The sequence below is a fragment of the Herpailurus yagouaroundi genome, unplaced genomic scaffold, assembly GCF_014898765.1.
Source record: "Herpailurus yagouaroundi ecotype Mexico unplaced genomic scaffold, PumYag 28, whole genome shotgun sequence".
In the NCBI taxonomy this organism is placed as follows: domain Eukaryota; kingdom Metazoa; phylum Chordata; class Mammalia; order Carnivora; family Felidae; genus Herpailurus; species Herpailurus yagouaroundi.
In genome coordinates, this window is record NW_024412376.1 from 100,780,137 (window position 1) to 100,793,010 (window position 12,874).

Sequence of the window (12,874 nt, forward strand, 5' to 3'; positions counted from 1 at the left end):
TAGATTAGAATTTAAAAGTTGTAAACTGTTAATACTAAATATTCTGAAGAACCAGATGAACTGGGGAGGGGAAATTAAACTCCCCTATAGTGTGCAAAAGTGTATCTGAGCTGACCTTTTGTGCTTTCTCAGAGTCACATATTAGCAAGCTAGAAGACTCTTGGAAAGTACCTCTATCTTTACTGCCCAACAATCCAGAAAATTTAAAAACATGGCAACAAAAACAGTTGCTTGGTCCCTAGACTTTCATCTAGTCATTTTGCACACTCTATATCCAAATGGTTAACAGGCAACAGATCTGGTCAAATGCTAAACTGGATATACACAAAAGTGATGAATCTTAGAAACAGGTAGAAAAGATAATCCCAGAGACAGCAAATGTAAGGCATGTGCCCTTTCAACGTAAATCCTTCATGTCTTATCATGAATACAACATGCTACATGTATATATATATCTGCTACAAATATATTTTTTAAAAATGTTTATTTATTTTTGAGACAGAGAGAGACAGAGCATGAACAGGGGAGGGTCAGAGAGAGAGGGAGACACAGAATCGGAAACAGGCTCCAGGCTCCGAGCTGTCAGCAGAGAGCCCGACGCGGGGCTCGAACTCACGGACCATGAGATCATGACCTGAGCCGAAGTCGGACGCTTAACTGACTGAGCCACCCAGGCGCCCCTGCTACAAATATTTTTAATGATGATATTGACTGATACATATAATCTCCACTTGGAAAATGTTTTTATTTCTAAATTGGGAGGAGTCTTTGTGGAAAAAAAGTTGCTAATTCTATCATCTCTCTGAAAGTTATATGTGTGATCTGAAGTAAATTGATATTGGATGTATGGGAGGAGATATTTTAATTTTATGCTTAGTATGTTATTACTGAGTAACATTCAGAAACCATCTTTAGGGGCACCTGGGTGGCTCAGTCAGTTAAGCGTCTGACTCTTAGTTTTGGGTTAGGTCATGATCTCATGTTGTGAGTTCAAGCCCCGTGTGGGGCTCTGTGCTGAGACTGAAGAGTCTGTTTCTGATTCTCTCTCTCGCTCTCTCTCTCTCTCTACCCCCCCCCCCGCCCCGCCTCTGTCCCTTCCCTGCTCACACACACATACACTCTCTCTTTCAAAATAACAATAATAATAATAATAATAATAATGATAATAATAAAGATCACTTGTCTTAAAAAAAAAAAAGGAAGAAATCTTTAAAAGTTAAAAAACCCTGGGGCAGCTGGGTGGCTCCGTAGGTTAAGCATCTGACTTTGGCTCAGGTCATGATTTCACAGTTCATGAGTTTGAGCCCCATGTGGGGCTCTGTGCTGACAGCTCAGAGCCTGGAACCTGTTTTGGACTCTGTGTCTTTCTCTCTGCCCCTCCCTGCTCATTCTCTCTCTGCACCCCCCCCCCCCCCAAATAAACAAACATTAAAAAGAAAAAGAATTTTAAAAGTTAAAAAACCTTGATTACCTGATGTTCAACATATACTGGTAACTAACAAAAATGAGATGAGGAAAAGTGTGTATGATGTACTACCACTTATCTATCATTCTCATACTTTTTCCTAAGGAAAATGCACATATATATGCATGTGTCTCTTATAGGAAAAAAAAGCAAAGAAAAAGAAAATGACAAACTAAAAACTTAGTCAAAATGGTTACCTGTATAGGGGGAGAGGGAGAACAGTGCAGAGAGGAAAGAATAAAAATTAGACTTTAAAAAAAAATTTTTTTTAACGTTTATGTATTTTTGAGACAGAGAGAGACAGAGCATGAACGGGGGAGGGTCAGAGAGAGGGAGACACAGAATCCGAAACAGGCTCCAGGCTCTGAGCTGTCAGCACAGAGCCCGACGCGGGGCTCGAACTCACGGACCGAGAGATCATGACCTGAGCCGAAGTCGGCCGCTTAACCGACTGAGCCACCCAGGCGCCCCTAAAAATTAGACTTTTTGCAGGAAACTTGTTTTTTCAATTTGATTTTGGAATCACATATATGTTTTGCCTAATAATAAAATGCTATCAAATCAAACTTTAAGAGAGAAATGCTTAAAAATAAAAAACACAAAGACAAAAATGAACTTGACTTTGTATCAAGTAACCCAGACAAGAGATGATGGTGTGGTTCCTACGCTAATGGTGGAGGTGGTCAGGTTCTGGATATATTTGGAAGGTAAAGGCAACAGGATTTGCTGACGGGCTGGATTTGGATGTCAAAGAGACAAAAGTCGAGGATCAGAAAGGTTTCAGGCCTGAGGAACTGGAAAGGTGATATGTGGAAGACTGCAGGGGGAGGCTTCGTTTTGGACATAAGTTTGCAATGTCTATCAGATGTCCAACAGAGATGTGGAATAGGCAGCTGGATATATGAATCAGGAGTTCAGGAAGAGGTATTCAAAGGATTCAAATTAGAATGCACAATATAGGTAAGTAAATTGTAGATGACTAGATGAGAAAAGTGTCTTTTTGAAATCGCACTGGCTAAGAAGTGAAAACAAAATTAGAATATCACCATTTTACACAAGGAATATCAATGGCTGCTAGCATGGCAAAAGGAGACAGAAGCAGACACATGTACCATCTCATGAAAAAAACACCTACAGTCTTGCCGTAGGGATCAAGCCTGTGGATTCAGCTGCCTGAAACATGGTATACTGCATTTTGAATATGCAATCAGCAATACCAGAGTGTGGGAAACTCTACACTCCACAGGTTCTTCAATGATAAATTGTAAGGAAAAGAAAGGGATGGAGAGGGAAAATATAGAGATTTAAAAGACACCAAAAGAAAAGAGCCGGCAGGATTAGGCACTCATGTTTGAGGCTGCCTATTTGGGTTGAGGCAATGAAGAAGCAGGGTGAGTAACTGCTATAGAAGCTGGAACACTGGTTGGTTTGGGGGAGAGGGAGAAAGCTGTGGATGGGACAGGGCACATGGCCAAAAATATTCTGTATTTTTGGCTTGGGTGGTAGCTGCATTTGGTGGGCAGGTTCCCTTGTAAAGCTTCATGAAGTTATCCTTTTGCTTGATGTGGTTTTTGTATTTTGTTTTATTTTACAGTATAAAGGTTAAAAGAAACCTACTCTTGAAAAAAACCAATGGTGAGTCTAAAAATAATAGACGCTCTCTTACTCTCCACCTGTTCTTTCACTAGCAAAATGTTTTCAAGACTGGCTTAGGCCATACCATGTAATGTCCCAAGTATAGCTTAGAGTGGTCTTATTAAAGATTTTTCAAGTGGAAGTTTCCTTTTTTATTAAAGAAATATTTTGGGTATACTAAAAAAGTATGAAGAATAAGATAATGAGAACACTTTAGACCTACCATCTGCTTAAAATGTTACAGATACCATAATGTCCCATGTATACCCTTCCCCAACTTCGTTTTTCTCCCTTCCCTTTGCAGAGGTAACCACTATCTTGAATTTGGTGTTAATCATTCTCATCTGATCTTATACTTTTACATATAGACGTTCTCTCTTCTGAAGGTTCAATCAAGAGCATGTGCAACCAACATTTTTTTCTCATGTCATTATTATTGCTAAAAAGCAGACCTTTATTAGAATGTAACTTACCTTCCCATCTGCATTATGGTCTTTGGCTCAGCTCTAAGAAGCACCAGTCGAAGCACTGTTGCCGCTGCTTCCTAAAAATAAATTATCAGCGTTTACTTTGTGGACGATTGTAGTGTCTTTCATTATGCCTCCTCCTAAATTTACCAATGTTCTCATTGGTTTATTAAAGAACAAGTGTTCATGAGGAGAACTAACGGGTAGTCATAATACATGGCGAAAGGCAAGTTATAAAATATTCATTTGAATCTGAAGGAAAATATTAAAATTACACAAATATATGTTGTGTGGATACTTACATGTGCAAATGCAGTTTGCTTAGAGTTACAGCTTACATATGGCTTTAAGGCTGGGAAGCACTATCTAATCAAGTATCTTTTCAGTGTCACTGAAATATGTAAAAATGTTAATGGGTTAAAAGTATTCAGCTCTTATTCTCTGAATATCCTAAGCAGTCTTTCTTTAAAGATAAAAATTTTTATCCAATATTATTTACTGATCTCTTTTTATGAAAGAAATAATTGCCAAGATCCCTTATTATCTGTTTCTTATAAGGCTCATTTTCTGGGGGAAAATGTGCAAGGTGTTAATGACTATCCAGAATATCTTAAATATAGTTAATTGTATGGAGTCCTATTAATTTACTTTAGAAGTGTGAAAGGAACCTGAAAGTTACCTAGGAAGACTTGAATAGTCACATTCCTAATTAGCTTTTCCATTTACACAAAATGACACTTGAAATAAAAACTTTTGGGGAGGGAAAAACTTATTATTAATAGTAGAAAGTAAAACGTGAAATTCTTGGTAGTGCTTGAACAATCCAGGCGGTATTGTCCAGGGGAAAGATTTCCTATGAAACACAAAAATTAAGGGGATATATAAACTTTCAGTTACTATATTATCATTACTGGAACATTCTCCTAGCTTTCACCAAGTGTCCTTTTTAGGTAATATAAACAAGGAAATCATAGCAAAATCTGAAATAAAGTGAATGGCAACAGGAGGCAGGAACACGACTGACAAAGTAGGCTCTAGCTCTATTTCTGGAATTACTGTGCTACACATCTTAAGAAAGTGACTTGTCTGGGTCTGTTTCCTCATGTGAAGAATGAAGGAATTGGGCAAGACGCTCTCTAGAGTCCTGTCCAACTCCAGGACCCTTTAACAGCAGCGGATTTGATCTCACAATTAAGCTTTGGTAGATACTAATACTTTTCTAATGAATGTAAAATATTTGTGACATTAATATTTAGCACTGAGGAAAGACACGATAGACCGTTCCTTAAAGCTCCTTGTCACCCTTTTTCTTCCCCCTGGTCAGCTTTCTGCACAGCAGTCATGCCAAACCTTTAATCCTCTCCTCTAATTGCATACTGGTCCAGCCCATTCCACTGTCTTACTTTCCTGCATGCTTCATAAAGAGAGGCCTTCGGCCTTATGAATTTCTTCAGCTTTCTGTCTCTCTCCTTCCTTGTTTGTTTTTAAGTTTAGTTATTTTTGAGAGAGGGAGAGAGACAGAGCGATTAAAGGAGGGGCCGAGAGAAAGAGGGAGAGAGAGAGAGAATCCCAAGCAGGCTCTGCACTGTCAGTGTGGAGCCCAATGTGGGGCTTGAACCCACGAACTGTGAGATGATGACCTGAGCTGAAGTTGGACGCTTAACAGACTAAGCCACCTAGGTGCCTGTTTTTTTTTTTTTTTAAGGTTTATAGTTTTGAGAGACACAGAGATTGCAAGCAGGGGAGGAGCAGAAAGAGAGGGAGAGAGAGAATCCCCAGCAGGCTCTGTGCTGCCAGTGCAGAGCCCTACTTAGGGCTCGAACCCATGACCTGAGCTGACATCAAGAGTCAGACGCTTAACCTACTGAGCCACCCAGGTGCCCCAATTAGTTCTTTATGAGAACCTACTGTATACTATGGATCATACACTGCAAAGACAGAGATGACATTCCTTGTCTTGAAGGAATCTGATCAGAAAAAGAAGATTCCAATTCAGCCTGGTAAGTAGTTTCTTAAAGGTACGTAAATTAGCCTAGGCATAGAGAAGGCTTCAAGGAAGAATTGAGACAAGTTTCAAAGTCCAGAAGAGGTTATATTACTAAAAAGTGGAGAAAAATGGGGTTCCAGGGAAAGGGAATGGAAGCTGCAAAGGGAGACCTTGGTGAGATCAGCATGAAGTTCAGGGTAGCCAGAGCACAGGAATATTCAGGAAGAGAAGGAGGCAGTCATGGAAAAGCCCTACCACATAGGGCCCTGAATTTCAGGCTAAAGGAGTATGGACTTTACTCTGAATGTAATCAGATGCCACGGAATGATTTTAAGCAGGGGAGTGACTCATATTTGCTTTTTAGGAACAATCACTTGAGTAGCAGTGTGGAGGCCAGTTCTGAGAAGGATAAGGCTAAAGTCTGAGAGATCATGCCTAAGAGGTATTTTTTTTTTCTTTTTTAAGAATTTCATTTATTTATTTATTTATTTATTTATTTATTTATTTACACAGAGGGTGCAAGTGAGCAATGGGCAGAGAGGGAGAGAGGGAAATTGAGAGAGAGAGAGAGACAGAGAGAGAGAGAGAGAGAAGCAGGGTTCACCCAAAGCAGGGCTCGAGTTTGTCTGATGCGGGAATCAAACTCACAAACTGTGAGATCATGACCTGAGCCGAAGTCAGATGCTTAACCGACTGAGCCACCCAGGCACCCAAGAAGCATTTTCAATAACCCTGGTATCAGGGCCTAGAAGGTTCAGAAGCAAGGATTTGGTTTTAAGACATATACTGGAGGGGCGCCTGGGTGGCGCAGTCGGTTAAGCGTCCGACTTCAGCCAGGTCACGATCTCGCGGTCCGTGAGTTCGAGCCCTGCGTCAGGCTCTGGGCTGATGGCTCAGAGCCTGGAGCCTGTTTCCGATTCTGTGTCTCCCTCTCTCTCTGCCCCTCCCCCGCTCATGCTCTGTCTCTCTCTGTCCCAAAAATAAATAAATACGTTGAAAAAAAAATTAAAAAAAAAAAAGACATATACTGGAGATAGAACTAGTAGAACACAATGACAAATGAACAAATGTAAAAGTGAAGAATGGGCAGTTGAAGAGGACTCTCCAGTTGCCAGCTTGAATGGCTCAGTAGAACTACTCAGCAAGGTGAGAAACAGATGAGGAGGAATCTTCTAGGAAAGATTATTAGCTCTGGACATGGTATGTTTGAATGTCTATTGGGCAATGTAACTGTGGAGAGAGATCACTCTGGAAGTGGACTTGGCAGTGGTCAAGGTAAAGGTGTCTACGGGTGTGAATGAATGTATCAGGTTAAAAGAGGATGGAAGTAAGAACCTTGAGCAACATAGCACTTCAGGGACTGGTAAAGAGAGCCAGGAAGGAGACCAAGTTCTCTGTCTCTATATCCAGACTCCTCCATTCCCCAAGAGAAAGAAGACATTCTTCTGTCCCAAGAGTCACATCTCCACTGCTATGCTGTATTCCATTCCGTTGAGCTCCTTCAGGGCTTACCGTACTAACTCCTTCTCTCTTAGATCTTCAACCTTTTCTCCTTCCCATTAGCCTACATGCATTGAGAATCCTCCCTGTTTTGAAACATGAGGCCCCTTCCTGGATCACACTTCCTCAGCTTTCACTCTGTCTCCCTCCCTTTCTAAATTCTCGTAAAGATGGTCTAACTACACTCACCCTACTTCCTCATCTCCCAATCAGTTGGCCCAAAGCAGCCTGGCTTCCGCCTCTACCACTTCTTCCAAACTGCTAACTATGTGGTCACCAATCACCTGCTGATTGTAGAGTTCTAGGAGTACCTTTTAGATCTTGTTCAACTTCTTTGGGGTATAAAACATTCTTGTAACTCTCTTCCCTTGGCTTTCAGGGCACCACTGCCCTCATTTGGTGTCCCACTTCTCTATTTTGCTCCTGAACAGTGTTCTGCCTTTTGGTCCTTTTCTCTCCTCACTCCCATACTTTTCTTTTCCACCCCCTTCTACTATCCTCAACTGTTAGCCCTGACCCTCTGAGGGCTACCCTATTGGACATTTTTCGACTTAAATCTTTTGGGAATAAGGTGGATAAGGAAGTACATAAATAGATTGGTGTCTTCTAACAGGCAACAAAATCCAACCTGTCTCAAACTGTACTCTCTTCTCCTACATTCCCTCTGACTTCCTCCCTCACAATCCTCCTCCATCTGTCGTTTCAATCTTGTTTAATGCCACCTAAGAAAAAAATTTAACAAATCATCACATTGTACACCTTAAATTTACACACTGTCATACGTGAATTATGGCTCAGGAATTGTGGGGGAGAAAGATTAAAAAAAGAAAAACAAAGAAAAAAATGGAGAATCACCTTGGCATGACCCTATTCCCTTAGTTTTACAAAGTCTCTAGGATCTGCCCCCTCCTTCCCATTTGCACTGTCATTCGCCCTTACCTCAGGCCCTTAAAACTCCTAGAGAACAATACCATCCTAACTGGTTCTTTCCCCTTCAATCCACCTTCCATATTGTAACTAGACCAAGTTTTGTGGAAGATGAATCAGATACTGCTATTAATGAATTTAATTGCTCAACACGTTCCCCTACGATAAGAAAACAAACTAAATATAGGACTCTTCCTTAACTAACCTCTGCCGGCTTTCTTGACCTCATCTTTAGCCCTTACATACTGTGACCCTGTGCTCTAGCCACACTGAGGTTCTTGAGGTTCCAACACACTATGCTGTTCCATCTGAATGCAGGAGTCCCCATTTCCCTTTCCCGTCCCAGGCTAACACTAACTCTCAGAAGGCTTCTACGCCAAGCACCCTAATATCACCTCCGCTGTGGTCAGCAAGCGGCCACCCATCCTGAGTGCTACAGACGCAATCCCGACCTATCTCCACTGGCAGACTTTTTACACTGTAGGGCAAACTGTATATAGCCCATGGTCATAAAGAGACAACGAGCTCATCAATGGGCAACTCCGGGTCCCGTTTTCTCTTCAAATAACACCTTTACCAAATAACACATGTTCAATAAGTGTGTTTTGAACTGCAAGTCATTTCTCCGCAGGGGAGAGAAAATCTTTTTAAGGGTCTCCGGAATTGCAGCAGCACGTGGCTACTAATCACGGCCAAATGGGTCGCGCGCACCACCAACCCCAACCCCCAGGCGGCGCACGTGTGGCTCCGCAGTTCGGAAGCGCGCCAGCGCTCGCCCGGGATTCACCGCCTCCCAGAAGCAGGCCTTTCTCGGGGCGGTGCCTCTCGTCCCCAGTGCAGGCTCCCAGCCGCCCGGCAGCGCAGCGTCCTGAAGGGCGGACCCGACAGGCGCCACCCTTGAAGTGCGGAACCTGCCAAGGCGGAGGTCCGGACCCAGGGGTACCTGATAGGAGCCGCCGGTCAGGGACAGCTCCGCTAGGACCGCTCGGCCATTAGCAATACAGCTGTAGGTGATCGTCATGGCGGGCGGGCCAGTTAAAAAAAAACCTGCCGCCTCACCTAACCGCCCGACACAGCCTCGGGGCCGTACCTGGGGCGGGGATCCGGGCGGTGCTTGCGCAGGCGCGAGGAGCGATTGATTGGCGAGGAGGGTGGGGGGGCCGTCCCTGGTCTGGGCAGAGCCTATGAGGAGACGGGGGCGGGGTTTCGTAAAAAGCGGGCTTTGGGTGAGTGAAAAGTTTCTCCTTCGTCGTTATCCTCAACATCTTTTGGTGAGAGCCAGTTTACTTCACAGTACTTACCTACCTATGATTCATTCACAGTCTACGACGTGTAAAGTATAGCCCTTGACTTAAAATACACCAACTCAGCAAGTATTTGTTGAAACCCCACAGTGCAGGCCCTGGCCCCTGGCGTTGGGAGTTCGTATTCTGCAAGTGGTTACAGAGGCATAGGCAGGCAGACGCCAATCTCAAGTGGCATGTGTGTGCCGCGGTGGAAAGATAAACTGAGTTGCAGAAGCTGGAGTGGAGGCAGCTAATTGTCCTTGGCAGAGGGAGCAAAGCTTCCAGTGTCCTTCTGATTTAGGAGGAGTTGATATTCTCTAAGTGGGGAAGGACAGGACAGTTAACAGAGGGAACTGCTAATGTCAAGGGTTTAGAGTGGCACGTGGGTTTAGGGAATGCATAGGAGTGAGTGTGGTAGGGTTGGGTAGGAGGTGAGAGGGTAGGAGTGGTAGAATGACTTGTTATCCTAGATCTTGAGTTCCCTGACAAGACTTTTTTAAAATATAAGCTTAAGAGAAGGTCATATATTTTCATTAGCAGGCTGTCGTGGTGGAGTGAAAAGAAGTTAGAGAAACTTGGATTAAATATAGGCATTGTTCCCGCCCCCACCTCCTGTCATTTGGAGGACCGGGGAACTCTTGATCTTGGGGTCATGAGTTTGAGTCCCACGTGGGGTGTAGAGATTACTTAAGTAAAAAAAAAAAAAAAAAAAAAAAAAAAAAAAAGTTAAAATGGGCATTGTTATTTACTCTGTGCCTTTATTGTAACTTAGCCTTTCTGAGACTCAGTTTCCTAATCTATAAAATGGGGAAAGTCATCAAGTTTAAGTTATTAGGCAAAATACTCAGCATACCATAGATAAGCAATTGCACCCTTAGTGTGATAAATACATTAATAAGAATTACTTTCTTGCTCCCAGTGGTATAACTTTAAAGGAAAAGCAATCAATGTCCTTCTGGGGTGATTGGCAGAGGTGAAGACAGGTAATCAATTAAGCTTATTTTAACCCAGTGCAGTCAGATTGGATTTGACAAGGAGGTAGCAAAACTTGTCTGGACTGTGGCTCCTGAGGAAAATGCTTTGTTGAATCATATATACTCCTATATAAAGGAAATCTTGAATCAGTGTGTCTTATCAGCTTAGAGAGAATGTCTTGTGTTACAGGTGGGGGTCACTGAATTAAAAGCATTGGTCACATTATTTGTATGTAGGAACATGAAATACATTAATTCTGAGGTAATCATTGGAATATTTTTTTTGTTTTTTAAGATTTTATTGTTAAGCCATCTCCACACCTACCAACATGGGACTAGAACTCACAAGGATCGCTTGCTCTACCAACTGAGCCAGTCAGGTGCCCCTCGTTGGAATATTCTTGCTTACAGTGAAAATAAGCTGAATAAACTTGGCGAAATTGCAGCACCCCTTGTGTTTGGTAAGTGGTGGAGCCAAAAGAGACTGGGCAATGAAGTCATGAGCTGTAGTAATGACAACATGCATCTGGTAGTTGAAAGGGTGTATATGGGGCCTTCCTCATCTCAGTCTTACCTTGTCGCATTGAAACAATCCTGTAAAGCAGGTGTGATGGGTTCAGTTTGCACAAGCCACAAATTCAGGCCCACAGAAATGCAAAATGTAAATTATAATACAACTCTATCTTTCTTTGAGCCCCATTTTACCTGAAATCTGAGGCTTAATCTAGTCAATGCCAGGTTTCCTCAGTCAACTCCAGATTTACTTCTTCCCTTCTTTCTATCCAGGGTAGGGGCGGCATCTGTGTGTGTGTGAGGGCCCTGGTGGTGGGGGAGACCTGAGTCGTGATAGTCATCTCTTTAAGGTGGCTCCTGCTGCTAACGTTTGTTTTCTGTCTCGGGTCATCAGTTCACACACTGCATTGGGAAACTCAAGGCACCTTCAGCCACTCTGGTTGTCTCTCAGCCACTTTTGTAGCCCTCCTGGGGCGAGGAAAACTTTCCCCTGCTCCCTCATGCCATTCTGAGGTGGTGGGAGGCTTGAGAGGCTGTCTCAGGCCTCTGGCCAACACACCATGCTGCCACCCCTCTGGTCATGCTGTCGTCGTGCTGTCATTCTGTCGTCATGTGGGAAGCAGCTCTTGGATCTATCTCACCTGGGAAGCAAGCCCTTGGATCCCCAATTAACTGAGAGCTTTCTCATCACCACACTCGTCACCCCTCACCTTCCAGCGGGGACTCTAGCTAATTGGATTGCTTCCTTCGGACTCTGTCCTCTCCCAGCCTGTGGAAACTCCAGCAAGTTTAGGTGGGGAACCTCCTACCACCCAGGGCATTCTTCCCAATTTATGGCATTAATGTTGGCTTCTGCTGCCTAAAACTTTTCTTTTCGTATACTCTCTCTTCAGGGAGTTTCCAAAACCTACTTTGAAACTTGAAGAGCTGAGAATCTTTTCCTTCTTCCCCTGCTCTTCCACCTCTGCCCCTTCTCCTCCTCCTCCTCCATTTTCTTTGTTCTCTATTTTTATGCAGAGAATAACAGAATGAAAAGCAACAGGTAATATGAAACATCACTGGCATTTTTGTCTTTCCCTTGATAGTTTGACAAAACCTTGAGGGTGGAGCAGAGTGGGTGGTGAGAAGCTGGATCCGAGGGAAGGAGAAATCGGACATTCACTATTGTCCTTTTTTTTTTTTTTTTTTTAAATATTTAAGTGTTTAGTTTGGGGGAGGGGAAGTGAGAGAGGGAGGGAGGGAGAGAGAGAGAGGGAAAACGAGTAGGGGAGGGGCAGAGAGAGAGGGAGACACAGAATCCAAAGCAGGCTCCAGGCTCTGAGCTGTCAGCACAGAGCCTGAAGCGGAGCTCGAACTCAGGAAACGCGAGTTCATGACCTGAGCAGAAGTTGGATGCTTAATCGACTGAGCCACCCACGCACCCCCACTATTGTTCATTTCTTTTAAAACAAGCTTTTAGACTTTATGACTACTGTCATTGACTAGTGAACCTATTGCCATTGCTTTTTACAGATTATCTTTTCAGATGGAAAAGTCACTAGTTTTTAAATTATCCAATTTCTTAGGTCACTGAGGAGTTTGTAAATATTCCATAAGCTGGAGACTATCAAGCACTCACTAATTCAGGATTATTATTTAGTAATGAAATTCTCCTCTAAAGGATTTATTCCTCTTTTACTTCTTGCTCTTCAAAATGAGAATATTTATGGGAATGCAAATTGGTACAGCCGCTCTGGAAAGCAGTGTGGAGGTTCCTCAGAAAATTAAAAATAGACCTACCCTATGACCCAGCAATAGCACTGCTAGGAATTTATCCAAGGGACACAGGAGTACTGATGCATAGGGGCACTTGTACCCCAATGTTCATAGCAGCACTCTCAACAATAGCCAAAATATGGAAAGAGCCTAAATGTCCATCAACTGATGAATGGATAAAGAAATTGTGGTTTATATACACTATGGAATACTACGTGGCAATGAGGAAAAATGAAATATGGCCTTTTGTAGCAACGTGGATGGAACTGGAGAGTGTGATGCTAAGTGAAATAAGCCATACAGAGAAAGACAGATACCATATGGTTTCACTCTTATGTGGATCCTGAGAAACTGAACAGGAACCC

General features: G+C 42.9%; 1 protein-coding gene across 1 annotated transcript in view; it reads right to left on the reverse strand.

The window, feature by feature from the left end:
- LOC121033581 (vesicle-associated membrane protein 714-like) overlaps window positions 1–9,072 on the reverse strand; it is a 31,565-nt gene extending 22,493 nt beyond the window's left edge. The window contains exons 1-2 of the mRNA XM_040480045.1: window positions 8,925–9,072; window positions 3,574–3,644 (exon numbers count right to left, since the gene is read on the reverse strand). Of these exons, the coding sequence (XP_040335979.1) occupies window positions 3,574–3,644; window positions 8,925–9,002 (149 nt within the window). The 5' untranslated portion in view covers window positions 9,003–9,072. The remainder of the gene's footprint in view (window positions 1–3,573; window positions 3,645–8,924) is intronic.
- Between the last annotated feature and the right edge of the window lie 3,802 nt (window positions 9,073–12,874).